Raw genomic sequence first — 20,723 nt, forward strand, 5'->3', positions numbered from 1 at the left:
ATATAACAAACGCTATCTAAGGATATAATTGTTTTTATATAACTAATACTATATAACAAACGCTATCTAAGGATATAATTGTTTCTAGTTTGATGATAACATGTAAATAAAAATTTGCTTGTTAGCCACACCGGTTGATATATTGAACTTATTTGAAAATTAGTAATTTGTGACAATATTTCAAACAAATCACTTTTGTTAAAAAATATTGTCAAAGTTTCAAATGAAATGGTTTTTTTTTTTTTTTTTAATATGTCAAATTATTTTTTAGATCTTAATAATGTAAAAATTATTCACGAATCACATCTTTATATTATTTTTCTATTTTATAAACTCAGATTTTCTTGACACTCTTTTATATGCTACTGATTTAAGTGACTAAAAAAAGAATTGTGTTGGTTTGAAAGAAAATAAAATTTTAAACTTTGTTGTCATGAATTTTTATTAATTTTTTTTGTATTTATGACGTCATTTATGGATTGAAAAATTTTAATAGGTGTAACAATTTTCAAATTTTTATTTTGTTATTACTCTTTTATATTATATATTGGTTTGTTTGTTTATAAAACTGTATAGAATACGACTAAAGGGAAAGTCACCGCTCAGAGGGAATGAATATTGGTCATCCGTTGTTTAATATACAGGCATTTTAATTTAAACATATATACAAAAATTATAAATTAATTTAATAATTACAGTTTTCATAGTTTTATTAAGAGATCAATATTTTAAAGATGTACATGTGTGAATTTGACAATTTAATCTCAATAATTTTGGAGATATTAATCATTTTTAATTATATTGGCCTAATTTGACCCATTATTTAATATTGTAAGTTAATTTATAATATTAATTTTATAATTTAAAATTTAAAAATATACACAAATCAGACTAATTTCTATACGAATGAGCATGCATCTTCTACAGTAGAATCTTCTTCCAAATATTTCAATTTAGTATATAGCCGCCGATTTTCCAGTCAAATTAAGAACATCTGTAGGTATTTTCCAGAAAGCATTCATCTTCATTTGAAAGAAAAACATTTCAGTTTCATGGTGACTAAAATCAATATGAACAAATTACTTTTTTCTATTGTCAAAAAGGAAAGTGCTTATCATCTAAATATAACTAACCTTGATAACTTCTTTCAATACAAATCTATCATAGATTGAGTAAAATATATTATAATATTACCTCACAAACATGTCACTCCCTTAAATAAAATATCTGGTAAAAAAATCCTTTCCAAGATCTCTAAAGAAAGGAGAAAAGAATCTCTAGTTTTGATTATTTATAATAATAATAATTCATATAGCAAAATTATTAAATACCTTATTTGAAATTATGAACTCTTTTTGCCGAGTCAAGAGTATTCGACAATAGCATGGCGATCGTCATGGGACCCACTCCACCCGGAACTGGAGTAATGGCTGAAGCAACCCTACAAGCCTCCTCATAACAAACATCTCCTACCAACCTATAACCTCGAGGACTGCTTGAATCCTACAACCACAATACCATTTATTTTTTTCAATTTCTTTTGTGCCAATGGAACAATGCATCTCAATATTATAAGCAATTGCTTGAAGAAACTAGGGCTAAATAATACTTTCTTTGATGTATATAACATTTTCCATTTAAAAAATGAGAATAATCACCTCAACTGGATTGATCCCGACATCAATAACGACTGCACCAGGTTTTAACCAGCTACCTTTCACCATATTCGCCTGCCCAACAGCTGCAATGACTATATCGGCTTGTCTAGTGATTTCCTCTGCATTTTTTGTTCTCGAGTGAATAATAGTGACGGTAGCATCTTCCCTCTGTCAATGCAAAACATACAAACAACAACTTCTTTGAGTTCAAATTCAAATGGAATGAAGACCGAATGGAAGCTCGTGTTAAATGTAAGTTTTACTTGCAGCAACATAGCAGCAGGCATCCCGACAATATTACTCCTGCCAATAACAACTGCTCTTTTCCCTCTGATTTCCACTCCATACCTATGCAACAGTTCTATGCATCCCTTAGGCGTACATGGAACAAACAATGGGTCTCTACCACGCATAGCTAACCGCCCTATGTTCAAAGGGTGGAAACCGTCAACATCTTTCTCAATGCAAACAGCATTCAGGATGTTTTGTTCATTCATATGCTGAGGAACAAAGAGAGAACTAATGAGATTGGATTGAAGTAAATTCTAAAAAAGAGAATTTATGTAATGATGATATGGAAACGGAAACATACAGAAGGAAGAGGCAACTGCACAAGGATGCCATTCACTGAAGGATCATCATTGAATTTTGAGATATAAGTAAGTACTTCCTGTTCTGAACAGTCTTCTGGTAAGCTTACTTCAAACGATTTAATCCCTACAGTTTCACAAGCTTTCTTCTTGTTGCGTACGTAAGTAGCAGAGTCCTTACGATCACCAACTAAGATAACTGCTAATCCTGGAACAACGCCAATTGATTCCTTCATCCTTGATATTTCTATCGCTATCTCATCTCTAATCTGCTTTGCAGTTAATTTTCCGTCAATAATTTTGGCAGATGAATCCTCAGCCATCACAACTGAACGAACAGATAAATCAGTTCAAAATCCTCCGTTAAAGCTGTCAAGGATAATTAAGAAGTGAAAAAAACAAACCAGGAGATAGGGAGGCGGAGGAAGCCATGGCGCGAGTAGTGTAGAGGACGGTATTGAGTAGACTGTAACTTCTTGAGTTAGGCCGGAAGGAAATCGAGCGGGGAGAAATTACAGCACCTTGTTGGTCCTTGAGCTTGCTCAACGGAGGAAGACGAGCAGACGTCATTGCCACAGCCTTCGTAGCTGATGAACAGTCAGTGAATATCGCTGACGCCATACGAAGATACGATACGATCCTGAACGCTATACTTAGCAAAAGAGGTTTATCACAGAGAGACTCTGCGAGAGAGATTGCGACGGCGAACAGTACGATGAGAAAAGCGCCGGACGATTGGAGACGGCCGGAGAGTTGACCGGAGTATCGCCGATGAGGGAGACGTGGCCGATCCTTTACTCAGTTGCCAGGAGAGGAGGAGGAGGTTACAGACAGCAATTGAATTTGAATTACGGAAATAAACTTTTTTTTTTTTGAGGTTGTTGCCCTAACCAAGCCCATGGGCTTTCAGGGCTTATCTCAGCCCGGCCCAGGTTATATAAGCCCAGTCTTGTTTCTCTCACACACTCTATAAAGCCTGCAGTCATGGAGGCAGAAGCTATATTATTTATTAATTTATTTTATTTTTTCCATAAGAATCAAAAGAATTTTATCATACATTAGGTAAGGAAACAAATTAAGAATTATACATATTAATAAAGGTTATTTTTCTATAACTGAAATAAGTTGAAATTCATCAATGAAAACAAGAAGAGACTCCCTTTTTAAATCAATGATTTTTGGCGGGAGTAAGAATGGGGGAAATTTATGTACAATTCATGTCGTTATTATGCTAGAGTTCCTTCAATGGCTTGACTATCATCAGATTTTGGTTTGCTCATCACCCTAGAGAACCCGTAACCAAGAGAACTCCCACTTGCTTCGCATAGCTGTTACCAAAATTTGATATGATCATTAACTAGAGAACCCGTAAAATGAAAATAGAACATATTTTAACAAAGATTATGTATGTACCTCGGTAAGCTCAGAAAGATGTCGGGACCTAAAATCGTTGATAGTTGCTGCTATTTCCGACATTGGCAGTTTTGTCTGTTCAGGGAACACACAAAGTGAAATTGAATTTAACGCAATAAACTAACTAAACTCATCAAGAGAAAGCTAATTTATTGGTCATTTATAGACAATTCTGCTTCTTACTTGTGCAAGAACAGCAGCTGCTAGCTGTAGACTTGGTTCCAAAGTCTCTGGTACAACCTGCAAGTTTTTTCCCCCTTTTTCAACTCAAATATCGTAATTGAGAAATGTAAACTGTATAACAAGTAGGATATTTCGTACAGCTGTTGCTCCAGCTTTTTCCAAATTGAGTCCATGATCAACATCATGAGCTCGGACAAATGTCTTCACATTGGGAAAATACTTGCTCAAAGCCCAGACGGTTCTATAACTTGCGCCAGGAGAGTCTAAGGTTATTGCTGCTGCAGAAGCCCTTCCAGCACCAACTTTATGGAGAACCTGGTATTTTTAAGAATATCATACCAAACAGAGAAGGTAAAAAAGCTGTTTTTTTTCTTTCTATTTTTGAGACAGTTAAACATACCTCTCGACTACCAGCATCGCCAAAATAAACAGGAAGATCAAGTGCACGGCCAATTGCTACTTGGTCGCTAGCACATTGGAAAATAATAAATAGGTAACAAGACAAAGCATCTGTAAGAACACGACTTTCCATTTAAGTAGAACAAGGTATTAGGCTTACCTCCTTACGTCAAGGGCAACAAAAGGAATTAGTCGTTCTGAAAGAAGCTGTGCAATGATCTGCAGACCACGGATGAGACAACTGAATTCAGAAAACATGGATATGTTCGTGCATTATAACTACATTGTAAAATAAAGAAGCACAATAATATATGCTTTCATCATTGACAAACCTGACCAACACGTCCGAATCCACAAATAATTATATGATCTTGCAGATCATCAGTCTGGATGAGAAAAAAAGAAGCAATCAGAGGTTGACCAAGGCTTTTCCCAATTCTATACTTAAAGCAATTTCTGTGAATAATAAGGTTCATTGCAAACACTAACAGAACTAAAATATCTCTGCAATGAGGGCATTGTTTCCCGTCTATTGTTTGTGGTCCTTAACAAACATCTTGTCATACAAAATAGGATTTAACCTCAAATTTCCCCTTTTGAACTTTCACCATTTTTTACACTGAACTTGTCCAATTTGCTCATCCTTGTCTGCTTAAGTTGGCCGTCACTGAACCTTTTTTCATCATATTTTCTTATGTAGCAAGTGAAAAAAAAATCCAGTTGGACTGCAGCACTCAAAAACACCTACTTTTTAGTTATATATCCTCAGCACTGAGAAATATCTAGACAAAGTTTGCATCATAGAAATACAGTTCACTATAGAGCTAAATCGGCTTTTTACACCAGTAGAAACTTGAAACAAAGTCGTTTACCTCACTCTCCACAGGCAACAAACTGCGTACATCATGTAAGTCAAAACTGTTGGCTATTAACTGACCGCCAGCAGCTAACCATGGAGTGATGGCCATTGATATACCAACTACAAGAAACAGCAATGATGACAGCTGGGGAGACATAATACCCTGCAAAATTGTTGGCAGAGCATAATTCTACTTCTCACACAGTAATGATGATTCCAAATGTTCTCAAGCTTATTTTCCAAGTATCTTAATTATAATCATTTTTGCTTTGCAGGACAGTGAGTAACAGCCACCATATATCATTACCCCAAGCATGAAGCCAGACAATTAATTTTGTTAAGAGTCTATTTAATTATAAGGAACCAGATTTGACATGTGCCTTTCTCCCTTAAGTGGTTGAGTTATCCACCAGGAACCCCTTTCCATTTTTAGGCCAAATGGATGCATAAACAAGTTACAAACTAAAGAAATTAAGTTTATTGGGAAATAATGCTTGTCCAAAAGAATGATCATCATAGTAATACTAGGGGTTGGGGAGAATTATGATCTACAAAGCCCTATCCTCTCCAAATCACTTTTATTTAATGATGTTATTTGTAATCATCAATTATCATAAGATTGCAATCTAAATCCAAAACAAGCAACTCCAAAGTTAAAACTGGATAATAGATGCTTAGATATTAAGGTGGAGATTTAAAAATTAATTAGCAGACAAAGATTTCAGAAATAATATAAGAGAGAGAAATAAACAAACAAGTCTAGATTTTTTTTTTTTTTTATTTCCCCCCTCAACAGACCTCATGGTCATGTCCAGAGAATAGGGGACTCTGTCATCGGTTAGAAGAAGATATTTATCAGTCTTTAAAAGTTTATAAATAGAAATAAGTTTGCAAAGAAGTCCTCTAAATGTTTATTTTATTTTTATAATAACTAGACTTCATAAAATAACTTGACACCCAGTTTGTTATTTTTAAGGCTATATTCTGAGCACAACCACAAGACGGAGCATCATATTGTATAAAAATAAGTTTGAACCCTTATATCAAAATCTCGTTCAACTTCATATTTTTATCTTACCCCTAAAATGGAAAGAGATGCACGGTCAAAAATAGTAGCAATGAAAGAGTTTGGACATCAATGACAATTGACAACGAGTTTGTTTCTTTTCGTTGGGGTAAATTCAAAATAATTTAAAAGCAAGGGGGAAAATCCAAATGAAGTTGATTTTGAGGGACAAAACAACAATCATATCTATATAATCTTCCCGGATTTTCCTTATGTCCTGGCCAAGCACCTATGTCATGGTGTAGATGCCTCCAATTTCTTGAAACATTGAACTACAAACAAAAAATGTTCATGCCACAGTGAATACTACATAATTTGAGCTAACCATATGGGCCAGCAAAACAAACCCAAAATTGTACTCCAAAAGGTAACCACAAGTTGCAACTCGTTTATCTGGGCAAAACTTAGAACAACAAATTATCAAGGAATGCTTTAGGAGACAACAGTCTACAATTTTAGGAAGTGTATTTTCTTAAAGCAATCAACTTGAAACTAAAATAGATTCTACAGTAGCAAGGATGGTCATGCACCTAACCAATAAATATAGCAACAATTAAAGTCTTCTCCTTCAAGTTGATTTGCTAAAGGTTCAGGAATTTATACCATAAAATAGATGAACTACGTGAACAATTGAAGGTCAAGCAAGGTGCCAATAAGTATTAAGTTGCTAAAGAACAAAACCTGATTAACTGCCTCCCCAAAAGCCACAAATGCAAATTCTCCCCCTGGAGCAAGTAGAAGACCACTTCTTATGGCAGAAATTGTTGAAATGCCAAAAAGTCGACCAACAATGACAACCAATAGAGCCTTTCCTCCAATTAGGAGACCCAATGCACCCATAATAACAGGGAAATTTGAAACAAGTAGTTTTGGATCAATGGACATTCCAACCTGACAACACAGTAAAGAATATTCCACAGTAAGTTTGATGAGGTTGACCAACCACAATCTATTTAGCAGGAAGTATCTTTTGCAATATGCTAGGAACAAGTATGCTAGGAGCAATTACAGTATTTGGAAAGTATTACTTACTACCTTCCTGCAAGGTTTGAATGGAATCAAACATGTGAATAACATAGATAGTAAATAAGTGCCATTATTCAAATATAACAAGATAGTGAACAAAAGAAATTGATCGTTTGCAGTTTCCAAAACATTCCCTTTTGTAATGTCAAATGGGGTAATAAAACAGTAAACATGAAAATACTACAGTGCCACGGGGAACTACCGTCATGAAGAAGAGTCCCAACAGAAGGCCACGATATGGAGCAATATCTGATTCAACCTGCAAAGAGAATTCTGTCTCTGCAAGAAGCAACCCGGCCAAAAATGCTCCCAGCGCCATGGAAAGACCAGCCTGTTCCAATTAAAGTAAGAATAACCTTCCATTCCATATATATTATTAATGGTGAAATGTGATATTCAACATTACATACTCTGGCTGTAAGGAGACTGGTACCCAAAATAACAAGAAGTGTATTTGCAGAAAATATCTCTGCATTTTGATTCTCCGCAATTTGCTTGTATATTGGCCTAAGCAGCTGAAAATTAGAAGAAAGACAAATATAACAAACTTCACAAGTAGTACAGAAAATTTCAATGTCTGATTATTGTGCATTGCATCAAAGAAAAAAAAAATCATGGTAGAGTCAAATATATCAAATACCATCATAGATAAAAACATGGGCATGGATAATTTCAAATGAGAAGGATGGGCATGGATAATATCAAGCATGAAGGAAATTGCAATCTTGAAATGCTTTTTCTGTAAAAGACAATCATCATATAACTCACCAAACGTCCTCCAGCAACTATTGCTGCAATTGCTACAATAGCCTTTACAGCAGCCAAACCAAGAGCTTCAGCAATTGCTTGGAACCCAATCTATAAATAGAAAAGATATCTCTAATGAAAACACAAATATTAACAAAAAACGGGAGTGTTAGGTGAAGTAATTATTTGTTCCCTAGAGCAAAATAGACCAGAAAGAGGAATACCAAAGGGGAAGAATGAGAATAAATTGAAACAACTCCCCAGCCTTTGCAAAATAAGAGTAAGCGGAATTCTTCTTGTTTGATTAGTGAACAAGATTCAATTCTTGTATAGACAGAAGAAAGAAAAAAGGACCTATTACCCCTCCTTTTGATGAATTGGGTGAAATAAGAGGTATAAGTATTAATAGCACCACAACAGCCAAATCCTGGAGGAAAATCGAGAAATAAAAGATAATTAGAAGATTTAACTCAAAGAGTCAACAAAATAATCTATAGAACCAGATAAGATTTAAATGAGGCAAGGAAGAAATATGTATTATTTCATTAGCAACTCTGATAAAGAACAGCAAACAAAGACGGTCATATTTCATTCTTTGCATCAAGTTAATCAAAATCTAGTACTTAAAAGCAAATGTTATGATGGACATCATACAAATTAACTAGCAGAAAATGGATGGAATTCAACAGATGCTAACATTACTTTGGAAAAACAAAAATAGCAATATTAAGTTAAAACGATTTAGAACACAGGCACAATAAAACTCAGAGAATTAGTATCTAGAAATATGCACCAAAAAATGTATCAGAAATAGTAAATCACTTATAAGATTGGACATTCAAATCTAACATTGATGAGTAGCTTTTTCTTTCTAATTCATGGAATACCTGAAATAGTAACACTGAAAATGTAGCTCGTCCATGACGAGATGTGCTTTCACCTCGTTCTTGTAATACCTGCACAGGAACTGGAGAAGTTATTTCCCTTGCAAGATAAACTGAGAAGCATTTGGATGGTGGAGGCATATACAAATAAGATTTTATGAGGCAATAAACCATAGAAATATTTTCAAAGGAATGATCCAACATTAATTCGAGCAGACAACTAATTTGAATTAGTAAAGTATCAGGGGCAAATTTATGAGGCATAAATGCTCATATGAATGAATTTCATCCTTTCTTTATCATATTTGATAGATTTCTTTTCTTTTATTCATGGCGTGGGATGTTGTGCTAGCTTCTTCAAGGGAACAAACCTTGGTCTAAAAAAAATGATATGATATGTATGTTTGCTTATGCATTATACATTATATTTGAGTTGACATTGAAAACTTGACAGGCATTATAACAATAAACAAGAGAAACTGAGTAAGAACAAATACAATAGGGATAAATGCTTTGGAAGAGTTGCAATTCTTAGTAAAATCACCCTAATAATGGATAAGAGGACCAAATATTACATGTTGATCTATAGAAAAACTAAGTCTAGGAATCCATAACAATGAGTCAAAAGTTTTTCCCTGTGGGTAGTCAGTTGATAGACAACAACAAAGTTCCTTATGAGCCATTTTAAATTGCACAAATTGCTCTATTTATTACCTGAAGGACAACAGCTGTAGATGACAATGCAAGCCCATTCCCGATTACAATTGCAGCAGGACCAGGCTGCCCAGCGACTAGGTGAGCCACAAATCCAATAACAACAGCAGTCACTAATACCTGAAGATTTTTTCAGCCAAGAGCCAAGATTATGTAAAAATAAATTGTGCTTGAAAGATTTTTAGTGGAATGAATACCACATACAGATAGTAAGTTTGAATCACCTGAGCAGTCCCTAATCCAAAGACATACTTTTTCATGGAACTGAGTCTTTCAACAGAGAGCTGTCAGATGAAAACCCAAAACCTCAGACATCTTTCTTGTAACAGGAAAAATAAACATAAAGAAAATTAACTAAGATGCAAACATTATTGACTCTACCTCTAGTCCAATATTGAAGAGCAAGAAAACTACTCCAAATTCAGCAATTGCCTTTGTACCATGTACATGTCGAATAATAGAGAGGCCATAAGGTCCAATTAAAATGCCAGCAGCCAGATACCCAAGGACAGGACTGCCTAAAAATAAGAACAAGTATGACACATTATCAATATGTGACATGGATATAATAACTAAATCCAGAAACAACAACTATCCACCCATAAATATGTGTACTAAATCAATGAAACAGAGCTAAATCCATCATTAATGTGAAGTCAAATTCCTAAGAAAAAAAAAATTGAGTAGCCCAAGCTTTTTTATCATATACTATAGGGAATTCAAGAGAATGAATAGCTTGACAGTTACATGTGTTCAGTAGATTCAAGAATAATAAAAAGGAATAGTATTGGATAAGAAGCTTGAAACTGAAGCAGATAAATGTCCCTAAAAGGGGCATGGTATTGTTTTGTGATTGTGACCCATTGCCACATGTGATAAGCACTATACGAATAGCTAGAGAATACGCGTGTTTAGACACAAAAGCAAGTCAAAATAAGAAGCTCCTTACAATGAAATGGGACTTGCACATTCAGAGAAATGAAAAACTATGTTACCTCCAGGTATTTTCTGGAAAATAGGGACGAATATTACACTAGCCAGCAACAGCCACAACATGTCAACAAGAGAAGTTTCTTCATCATTCATCTGAAATTTGAAATGCGAAAAAAGTTACACATAAACTTATCTTTTAATTTGTACTATCTAGAAAGAGTAAAGTTGAAAACTTTATAGATGATATTTTTAAATACAAATATGCCACAGGAGTATGACATCAAAAAGGAGCAGTGATCATACATGTGGGGATAGAGACAGTAAGAGATTATGATAAAAGAATGTCGATAATGACACTTGGCGCGTACCTCTTGATGTGGAAGCATTTTGATTAGTTTCTTAATTTTATTTGGCAATTTCTGAACTTGGTAGACAAAAGACTCTGAAGTTGTTGCAACTTCATCAATGCTTGAGGTAATAACATCTGGTTGTTGAAATAATTGGTTGATGGTATCTGCCCGTTTCATATAAAAGGCAGCCCTGAGGAATATATCAGCAAGGATGGAACTGTTACATGTCCACAAAAGATGCTGCAAGTCTGTAATCTCTATGCATAACAAAAAAAGGTCTCATACTGGAATTTTGGAATTTTCTAGTGTATCAAGTTCATATTAATAGAGATAATTTGTATCATATAAATCATGTAGTCAAGCAATCAATACAGTTCAGCAAGAATATTGATATTCCGGCTCATGCATTTCTCCTCTCAGCAAGCATTCTAACTTTCTGCACCAAGTTCATATTAATAGCGATAATTTGTATCATATAAATCATGTAGTCAAGCAATCAATACAGTTCAGCAAGACTATTGAAATTCCGGCTCATGCATTTCTTCTCCCAGTATACATTCTAACTTTATGCACCAATCTTCTTAACTTTGAGAATATTTATTTTGATTTGAGGAAGCAGATCATATCAGTAATCTATATTGTAGATACAATAAACTGCATGCACAAGTTCAGTCACAGAAAAAAAATCCGTGACAGAAAAATAAATAAAAGAGTATTGACTGTCAATGACAGCTTTGACGACCTTGATGTTACATGTATATGTAACTGTAGAAAAAGCAGCAGAAAAGTGAACATGACTACTTACCCAGCAACAATAAGCAATGAACCAATAATTAGCTTAGGCAATTGCTTCCTGCCAGATTCCACAAGACCTTGGAAAAACGATGATGGTGTAAACTCTGTGCCATCCAAGGAAAAGAATGAAGCGGGAAAGAAACGAGACGATTTCTTCAGTAATGCTTTGGGAGAGTTGAGAGGTGACCCATCCCTGGTAAGATCCTTTTGGATCTCCGGCTTTTTGGATTGAGATGTGTTCTTGGACTTCTCTGAATCTGATTCAATTTCTTTTAATGATTCAGCATTTACTTTTTTATTATCCTGGTCACTTTCATAAGATAAACTAGTACTTCCAAGACCCTTTTCAGGTCCATCAAACTGGTTAAGAGGCTTAAAATCACCCAACAAAGAATCAACTTCAAGTACTTGATTCCCATCCTTTCCAGTTGCAGTGTCTCCTGACTTTTCCTGATTCACCCATTCCTCCTCAATGACCGTCTCTTTACTTAAAATATGTCCTTGAGATGAAGACCCGTTTTGTTGAGTTGGTACTTCTGGGTTATCAATTTGTGAAGAGAGATTTTTCTCTGCTTTCAGTAAGGCAATTTCGGCATCACTTAAACGTTGAGCAGCTTCAAGTTCAATGGCAACAGCTTGCTCTGCCAAAAGCATAATATTTGCCACGTCCTCTTCTGCTTTTAAAGCAGCAAGTTCTGCTTTCTCTGCAACATCATTTAGCCTATCTATTTCTTTCTGCAGCTCCTCTTTTCTGAAAAGCACCCGTTTCAGTTCAAACTCACAATTGACCAGTGTATTCTGGGACTCTCTAACATCATTCCGCACAACCAGTAGTGTATCTTCATGTTCTCTCAAAGAATTCAGTCCTTCCTCGTTACTATCATATTCTGAGTCACTTTCTCTTGAAAAGTCTGGGGAACCATTTCTACTCGTTGCTGCTTCTAATGAATCCATTTCCACTTGAAGTCTTGCTTCGGCTAAAGAAAGTGCCATTGTTGCTTTTCGAAAAGCTTCTTTAGCAACAGTTTCTTCGCTGACAATTTCATTGACTGTTTGTAAGGTTGAATTAACAGCATTCCAAGAATTTGCAGCTTCATCCTTTAATCCAATCGCAGTTTCTGATATTCTTTGGGCCTTCTCCTCAAACATGGTACTGTTGAGCCTTGCAACCTCTAACTCATTAATGGCTTTCTGCAACAATTCCCTTAATTCATCCAAGCTAGGCACCTTCTCTTCTCCCCCAGTCTCTTTTCCTGAACTATCCACTCCTTGGCTATCTTCACTATCACTTTCAACCTTATTGACATCTTGCTCACTTCCATCGATATAAGCTATGGAATCATTGCCTTGACAGCATAACGTTCCTAATGAAGTGCAGAAATTATTACCAACCCTGGAACTGAAGTACCTAAATCCCCTACCTCCCCACAAATCTTTACCAATTTCTCCTTTAATCAAAGAAGAAGACGCAGATATATTCTTATTTTTTTTCACTCTTGTGTTTCCATAAACACTAGAAAAAGAACTCCTCCCTTTAGATTTCCAATTTACATCCAACTGGTAACAACGGGTGCCCTCACCGCCACATATCAAGTTTGAATACCGCAAACTATTAGCAAATTCCATAGTTATCTCTCGTAATCTCGTAGATGTACCATGCACATCAGAAATACTACATGTAATACGAGTCAGGGACTCTTCGGTGTACTATATCAAACACCTGCGGAAGATGAAACAAGTTCACAATAACTCAAAGAGACAGCTGACTGCAAACTTAATCACTTAAATCCATTGGAAGATTAAGCAATGTAAATTGGTGACAAGTGTTATTGAACTGACTGACTGATCATGACTCGTATAATGTACCTTGAAGCTTCAGCTGAGAAAATCTATGGAAAGTGTTGAATTGTTCGGAAAATGGAATAATATGTGGAAAAGTGATCAGTTGAAATTCGCCATTGTTGCAGCTTGTTTGAGAAGAAGCGATGAACACCTGTAAACGATGAACATTTCTCTCTCCTCCCACTCACTGAGTCACTGTTATTCTTTCCGGACCGAGCAAATATAATAAGCGAAAACTGCAAATTATACATTTTTGTGGATAATTTTTTATTGGCCTTTATCTTTTATACCCTTGTCTTTTCGTTCCTTATTAAGGCAATAATTATTTTTATTTATTTTTTGCTACTAGCAATAATTAAATTTAGAGAAATGAAATTGATTTCTCATGCTTCAGCATCCATGGGCTCTTGAGAAAAAAAATGATTTGTTATGGGTAGGATGGATTTACACAATGTTTATGAAAGGTGAAGTTAGTGTTAGGACTTGCAGAATTAAAGAAAGAATGTGTTGGTCACTTAAAGAAAATCAGTATACTATTCTTAAGGAAGAGTTTGCGATGGACAATGTGGTTCTCATCTAAGGAGAATAACAGAACTCTTATGTGCTATTCAATTTCAGGATAGTGCAAATTCTTCTTTGACATGGAAAACTAAAAGAAATGGAAAGTTTATGTCGAGGATGGCATGGGACATTATTTCGTACAAGGGAGTCAAATTGTTTGGTAATCTAAAGTGATGCCTATGCATCAATTTATTTTGTGACTTGTTTATCGGGAAATGTTGGCAACTCGGATCGACTTAAGAAATTTATCAACATTCAAGATTCTAGTAGTCTTCTATGTGTGGAGGAGGAGGAATGCATTGACTTTGGTGAATGTCTTTTTATTTTCTCGCTATGGATAATTTCTCAAAAAAAACATAAATATTCTTAATTTCCTAGCAAATGTTGTTAGCTGTGAAAACAATGTAACAAGTTGTATTCAAATGTACTTGCATATTTGATATATCAATACTAATGCTATCCGTACATACATGTACATTACCTGTATCTCATTAATGAAGTGACATATATACATGATATATACACAACATTGAAGTATTATATCTCTCATTTGTTGATATATACACAACATTGAAGTATTATATCTCTCATTTGTTGATTTTTTTATTTTTTATATATATATATATGACGTTTTCTTAATGGATAAATGTATTATCTATAATAATAATAGCTTCGAACTAACCCTAATTTAGAGGATAGAAGAGCAGGTTTGAAAAGACGTTGTTGATGATTGAATGCTTAGTAACAATTGGAGTACCTTTTTAGTGATCGTAATTGACTTGTTCTCTTTTATTTTTTCTTTGTAAAATCAAGACTAAGGCTTCTTTAGCTTAATTCAAAATTCATGTTTTTTTTTTTCTTTTGAGTTCTTTTTAATGAAATAACACTGTATGTTTATTTACCCAAAAAATTAATTTAAATTATGAATAGTGTATAAATTTTACTCTATTTATTTCAAAAACTGTAATCACAAATTATTCATTCAATACAATTGCTATTATACAACACATACTTCTCTTTTTTTTCTACAGCCTAATTAGGGTTCTTTCACTTGAATCAATTACTCTATTTCTAATTATAAGTAATAATCTTAGGGTTGTTCCTCGCCTTCTGATCCTTCAATGACATCGGGCTTTTTATCATCGCTGGCGACCATAACAACAGCACTTCGCCGATGAGTAGCAGCATCGAGGACATGTTTGTAATTTCCTTTCTCCATGAAAAGTTGGGCAAAGTGGTTCTTACAATAGAGGACTCCATTTAGAGCGGCATAAGAACAATGTGTGAGAGGACAACCTCCATGTGCACACTTGAAACATGACTTGTGGTATGGCTCCCCCTCCATTGTCATCTAATAATAATAACAATAAAAATAATATTCATTCACAAAAATAAAAATTAATAATAATAATAATGGTTTATAATATTATATATATATATATATATATATATATATATACATGCCTTTTCGAGAGGATATACAGTCTTGTTACAAGCTGCACATTTGTCTATTGTTCCAGAGAAGAAAGAGGACATTTTGTTTGGTGCCCTCGTAGCCTGCATGCATGCATGCACAAATTTATTTATTTAAATAAAATAAATAAACAATAGGGTTCGAGTCGAATCGAGTCCACGTACTTACCGTGGAATTGTCCCTATCGTGTCTTCCACCTGATATATCATTATTAATAACATGCTTATGATCATCATGATGCTCTTAATGAATTATTAGTAGATATTAATTAACCTGTTTGGAAGTTCTTGCTAAAATTGCCAGATTGTTTGAAGAGTTGTTCAAAGTGAGTCTTGCAATAGAGGACTCCATCCATGGATGAATAATTGCTCATCTGCAAACAATTAACAATTATATATATAATTACATTTTCAAAAAAGGTTATTCATATCGAAATTAATATATTGATAGAGGAGTTCGATCATAACGTGCCACTAGAGTTCCTTTGCAATGGCTACATCTGAAACAAGACTTATGATACGTGACCCCGTCTGCTGTTAATAAATCGACAAAATAAACAGTCTTATCGCAAGCCTTGCATTTGTCTAGAGTCCCCGTGAATAACGACGTCATTTTATCGTTGTTGTTTAATCATAGATTAACGAGTGACGAATCAAGATTAATTGAAAGATAGATGGATGGATCATATGATCTTAATTCTCTATCGAGATTAATTATTGTTAGATTTGGTGTATATTTCATTGGAAAAGCATGCATGCATGCATGAATCCTTTAGGTCTAATTTAATTTTTTACTGCATTAATGGCCGGTGTAAAGACATTGAGTTTGTTATGCATGAATTATATATGAGACACGTGAATGGATGACCGTAAAAGAGTAAAATCAGGATGGAAATTAAATGGTAAATTTTTGTCTAATTCTAATTCTGATTTATCAAGTGTAAGGTTAATTTAAACATAATGTGTTGTGAATTTATAATTCTTACTAGTCACAAATATAAAAAGATGTTTAATAAAAATAAAAACTACAATAATTGATATATTCTGACATAATTCAATATATATTGTGAATTTATATATGTTTACTAATTTAATTATTTTATTTTTCTAGTCAACCTAAGTATGAATTAACATTGTTATATTTATTTTTGGAAAATGAGAAATTTTAATTTGTCATTATATATACTTGGCATGGAGAAATAAGGAGAATAAATATTTTGTGACAAAAAAAAAATGTTTACCAGTTTAATTGGAAATAAGAACATCAAGGTTGTCATGATTCCGAAATCTTTTATTTTTCTCTTTTGCTTACCTTGTTATTATTATTATTATTATATTTTTAAAGGAAACTTTATATTTTTCTTTCTTTATTTAGCTTCAGTTGTAGTGTAATTTGTAAGTTATTGTATAATAATACTTTTCATACTTTGTAATGAATTATTTTTATTTGGATATTATTTACCATAATTATATGATAATTGTAAAAATATAAATTAATGCAATAGATTTGTCTTTAAAAAGACAATCTCCTTAAAAGAAAAAGTCACATTTTAAAAATGATTACAAGCCAAACATGCACAAATATTCTTTCAATTTATTTTATTTTGTTTGTTTCTTCGTATATTGTGTCTTTTTCTGATCATTAATTCACTGGTTGAGAAAACATAGAAAGATCAATGCTTAATGTATGGAAGAGAAACAAACGACCTCTTGGGAGAAGGAAGGGTTATTTTCTTATTCTTTTTTTGATTTTTTTTTTTTATAATGAGAATTATAAGAAAATGATTTAAAATACTAAAAAAAAATCAAGAAGTCACCATGGAATGACTTTCAATAGATATCGATTTTCTACATTGTTTTTTCTTCTGTGCTTACCTAAAATATGGGTATTGCTTTGATAATAAGAAAGTTAATTTCTATCCATTAATGTCCTCTTCTCAAAAAAGACTAGATCTATCCATTCATGTCCTCCTCTCAAAAAAGGACTAGAGGCGCACCTTCTCTACTCTATCTTCTGATGATACCTACAGTTTGTCTTAAATCGGTCAGTTGAAACAACGTTATTATTTTAGTTTGTTACATCATTGTCTAAAAATGAAATGGAAGAGTTGTGTCGTTGTTTGAGAATGTAGCAAGAAAAAATTATATAAAAACTGTCCGGAATAGAATTTAAAAAAATAAAAATGAATATATCAAGCATATGAATTTTTACTTATTTTTAACCGAAATGAATGGAGTTATGACATTTTAAATAGTTTCAAATTTTATGGGAGTAAATTAGAAAAAAAAATAAATGTATAAAAAACAATTTAAACAAAATCATAAATAACTAGATATTTCAAAATGTATAGATATTAAATACTATTATACCATCTCTTTCAATTTTTAAAAGGGGTGGGTGATTCTAGGCTAAGGGAGTATTCATTAATCATGCCTTATTTGATTTGGGTTATTAAAATAATTTAAATAAAATTAAACATTCTTTTTAATCACATCACTCAATTCATTAACCAAAATATTAAAATACCATATATTTTAAATTATTAATTTTTATTTTATTTATATATATCAATACTCTTTAAATATTTTTACTAAAAATAATCATTAACTTCTCAAAATCATCAACAATTATTATTTTTTAAACCTGTTTTTTAATTATTAATTTGGTTCTCTTATTTATTTATTTATTTTTTACTTAACTTATTTTAGTGAATTATTTTATTTTATTTTTAACATTATAATATAATATATATTATTTTTTAAAATATAAAAAACATATTATTATTTTTTAAAATAAAATCAATTAAGGTATATGTGATTATGCTCCAACTTACTACTTTACAAATTATATAGAATCAAGATAATTGTGTAGACTAGTATATAAGGAGACCGGTACTTGAGTAAGCCCAACCCATAGAGATTTTAAATTCAAAAACATATAGTTATCACAAAAGCTTATTATATTATTTTATTTTATCATAAATTATTAGTAGTGAAATATTATTTATGTATATTTAGGTTAAGATAGTTGGGTTATGTACGAAGCGGGTCGGCCCGACTTGGACCATCTCAAACCCTAACATTTTCCCTTTTTCAAAAAAAATTAAGAAGCAGCCGCACGGCTAGGTATTCTCTCTTTCTTTCTAATCCTACAATTCTTTTTTCTTCCCCAACTTTGAACTGATCCCACCATTAACCTATCGAATAGAGATCGAGCAGAAGCTTCTATTCTATAGGAAGATGACGCAGAAAAGCACCCTATTCAAAGGGCAACAGAAGAAATCAATCCCTGCTAATCGACATGGCAAGGCCATTCAAACTCGTAAAGGTTCGATTCCGATCTCAAACTCAATTTTTCAATCCTCTTCGTTTCTTTTCATGCAGAAACTGAAACTCTTCTTCCTTGATTCAAACTTCAGGGAAGAGAAATGTGAAACCTTCGAAGACCACTAAGGATATGGAAGCTGACCGTGTATGTTTTTATGCTTATCAACTCAAAAACATCTCGTTTATAAGTATTTGAAAACAAACCCTAATTATATTCTAATGAAATTTAACGAGTAATCAGCCAAATTGATGCTTCCGTATGATGAAATTAGTCTGACCCATCACGGGAAACTGCTCAATTTTATCCCTAAATTGTGCAATTCTCTGGATTGCTCTTCCTACCATACAATTAGATTTCATGATTCTTCTATTTGGAAGGCACAGCATCAACCCATAGTGTCTGCACCTAAGAAGTCTTTTTAAGTTTCTGGGTTACTCTAAATAAGCTAATAAGGAGATACTTATCATCAAACATGGATGACAAAGATCAATTTATGTATACCCTTTTGGAAACACATGTTCTGTTTCTTTGTTCATATATGATTTTGAAGTTAATGGATTGATTTAAACTGCTTGGTATACTATTTTGCAAAGATCAATTTATGTCTACCCTTTTGAAAATACATGTTCTATTTCTTTGTTCATATATGATTTTGAAGTTTATTTAAACTGCTTGCCTTATTAGTATAGTAAGATCTCTCCTAGGTTAGGTTCGAGATTCCTGTCATAGAAGAAGATTTTTAGTTGATTCTCCTAATGTTGAAACTTGATTGGTCTTTTGTTTGATTAAACAGGAGCTTACCAAGTTCATCAACAGTTGCAACGAGACTAAAGCTGCTAGCTATGCTAACAAAGAAGGAGGTCAATTAAGCATTGTCAAGGCACAAGTTGAGTCTAACAACAAGAACAGTGCAAAGAATACTTGAAAATGTAGTAGCAGCACAAATATCTTGTTTAAGTTATTTACTCTTCTTGTATTGTTCTCTATGAAGTATTTTATTTTGTATTTCCTTTTATATTCAAGAGTTAGTCATGTGAGATTGATTTGAAGAATATATACATATTTAGTAACATTATGAAATGGAATTATGAGAAAAGTTTATATTAACTATTCAGGCATTCTTGCAGTCAACAATCACGTTTTTTTGGGTTTTTCTGATATATAATAAAATGAGAATTAACTGGATTTAAATGTTAATATATTAAATAAAATATTGCATTTTTCATCAGCCTTAATTATGTTTGCTGGTTCCATCGGCCTTCCTCTTAAGTGTTGTTATGGACGTGGGTAGTAAGCAAGCTTCCAAACGTGTCTTAAAAAGCGTGTAAAAAATGGGTAACGGATAACTATGAAAGAAACAACTACTGCAGTCAAACATGTAATTGTTTCCTCGTATGTTCAATTCAAGCTCTCACCTTTACGCGTTTCATTTCTTCCCTCCAAGTATGTATATAACCCAATTCCAAACACCATTCTTCTTCATTTTTCTCCTTTTCAATTCAATGGTGAACCTGGTTTCAAAGCTCTTCCATTCTCTCAACAGACCCTTCTCTTCCCCCAACCCCAAGATTCATAGTAGCATCGAACTGGACTTTCAAGATTTCTGCAGAGATGTGTCCAAGTTCTTGAATCAATTGTTTTCGGATTCGAAATCAGTCCCAATCGAAGATGTAATATCCTTGACATGGATTCAAAAGTGCTTGGAGACGCTGCGGAAAGTGAACATGGCTTTTGCTAGACTGGTTGTGGAGATCGACCATCCAGTCACCCAATTGGCTGATGATTCAATTGAAGGATACCTTAATTACACTCTCAATCTATCCGAGCTTCTCAACTCGATCACTTCATCTCTCTCCCATCTCCGTCATGCCAAGCTCTGTTCATCTCATGCTTTGACTCTCC

At 33.4% G+C, this 20,723-nt stretch overlaps 4 protein-coding genes across 4 annotated transcripts; 1 reads left to right on the plus strand and 3 right to left on the minus strand.

Annotated features, from left to right (window-relative positions):
- Positions 1-1,113: 1,113 nt before the first annotated feature.
- On the minus strand, positions 1,114-3,102 carry LOC124945014 (bifunctional protein FolD 4, chloroplastic). Its single transcript, XM_047485375.1, has 5 exons — positions 2,653-3,102; positions 2,251-2,576; positions 1,922-2,158; positions 1,659-1,826; positions 1,114-1,503 (listed from the first exon to the last, which is right to left on the minus strand). The coding sequence occupies exons 1-5, from the start codon at positions 2,867-2,869 to the stop codon at positions 1,333-1,335; spliced, it is 1,119 nt and encodes a 372-aa protein (XP_047341331.1). The 5' UTR covers positions 2,870-3,102; the 3' UTR covers positions 1,114-1,332.
- A 271-nt stretch (positions 3,103-3,373) lies between these two features.
- Positions 3,374-13,369, minus strand: LOC124945013 (K(+) efflux antiporter 2, chloroplastic-like). The gene is made up of 20 exons (XM_047485374.1): positions 11,628-13,369; positions 10,841-11,012; positions 10,535-10,625; positions 9,921-10,057; positions 9,764-9,823; positions 9,540-9,659; positions 8,829-8,897; positions 8,303-8,368; positions 7,963-8,052; positions 7,605-7,709; positions 7,397-7,525; positions 6,850-7,059; positions 5,116-5,265; positions 4,576-4,629; positions 4,404-4,462; positions 4,245-4,311; positions 3,983-4,159; positions 3,845-3,901; positions 3,662-3,736; positions 3,374-3,576 (listed from the first exon to the last, which is right to left on the minus strand). Exons 1-20 carry the CDS (start codon positions 13,241-13,243, stop codon positions 3,475-3,477), a joined length of 3,606 nt encoding a protein of 1,201 aa, XP_047341330.1. The 5' UTR covers positions 13,244-13,369; the 3' UTR covers positions 3,374-3,474.
- A 1,741-nt stretch (positions 13,370-15,110) lies between these two features.
- Positions 15,111-16,106, minus strand: LOC124909995 (LIM domain-containing protein PLIM2c-like). The gene is made up of 5 exons (XM_047450621.1): positions 16,053-16,106; positions 15,768-15,867; positions 15,663-15,691; positions 15,485-15,577; positions 15,111-15,371 (listed from the first exon to the last, which is right to left on the minus strand). Exons 1-5 carry the CDS (start codon positions 16,104-16,106, stop codon positions 15,111-15,113), a joined length of 537 nt encoding a protein of 178 aa, XP_047306577.1.
- Positions 16,107-18,602: 2,496 nt separating this feature from the next.
- Positions 18,603-19,939, plus strand: LOC124945689. The gene is made up of 3 exons (XM_047486166.1): positions 18,603-18,821; positions 18,913-18,965; positions 19,615-19,939. The coding sequence occupies exons 1-3, from the start codon at positions 18,734-18,736 to the stop codon at positions 19,744-19,746; spliced, it is 273 nt and encodes a 90-aa protein (XP_047342122.1). The 5' UTR covers positions 18,603-18,733; the 3' UTR covers positions 19,747-19,939.
- The last annotated feature ends 784 nt before the right edge of the window (positions 19,940-20,723 follow it).

Source organism: Impatiens glandulifera, chromosome 7 (genome assembly GCF_907164915.1).
Source record: "Impatiens glandulifera chromosome 7, dImpGla2.1, whole genome shotgun sequence".
NCBI lineage: Eukaryota > Viridiplantae > Streptophyta > Magnoliopsida > Ericales > Balsaminaceae > Impatiens > Impatiens glandulifera.

Coding starts and splice junctions, on each gene's coding strand:
- LOC124945014 (XM_047485375.1), bottom strand. CDS start 2,869: ATGGCGTCAGCGATATTCACTGACTGTTCATCAGCTACGAAGGCTGTG. Junction 1,827..1,921: donor CTGCTGCTATGTTGCTGCAA/GTAAAACTTACA, acceptor TTGCATTGACAG/AGGGAAGATGCTACCGTCAC. Junction 1,504..1,658: donor TCGGGATCAATCCAGTTGAG/GTGATTATTCTC, acceptor TTGTGGTTGTAG/GATTCAAGCAGTCCTCGAGG.
- LOC124909995 (XM_047450621.1), bottom strand. CDS start 16,106: ATGACGTCGTTATTCACGGGGACTCTAGACAAATGCAAGGCTTGCGAT. Junction 15,868..16,052: donor GCAAGGCTTGCGATAAGACT/GTTTATTTTGTC, acceptor AATTGTTTGCAG/ATGAGCAATTATTCATCCAT. Junction 15,692..15,767: donor TAGCAAGAACTTCCAAACAG/GTTAATTAATAT, acceptor ATGATATATCAG/GTGGAAGACACGATAGGGAC.
- LOC124945013 (XM_047485374.1), bottom strand. CDS start 13,243: ATGGAATTTGCTAATAGTTTGCGGTATTCAAACTTGATATGTGGCGGT. Junction 10,626..10,840: donor AAATGCTTCCACATCAAGAG/GTACGCGCCAAG, acceptor TTCAAATTTCAG/ATGAATGATGAAGAAACTTC. Junction 3,577..3,661: donor ATCTTTCTGAGCTTACCGAG/GTACATACATAA, acceptor TTTTGGTAACAG/CTATGCGAAGCAAGTGGGAG.
- LOC124945689 (XM_047486166.1), top strand. CDS start 18,734: ATGACGCAGAAAAGCACCCTATTCAAAGGGCAACAGAAGAAATCAATC. Junction 18,822..18,912: donor GGCCATTCAAACTCGTAAAG/GTTCGATTCCGA, acceptor TTCAAACTTCAG/GGAAGAGAAATGTGAAACCT. Junction 18,966..19,614: donor AGGATATGGAAGCTGACCGT/GTATGTTTTTAT, acceptor TTGATTAAACAG/GAGCTTACCAAGTTCATCAA.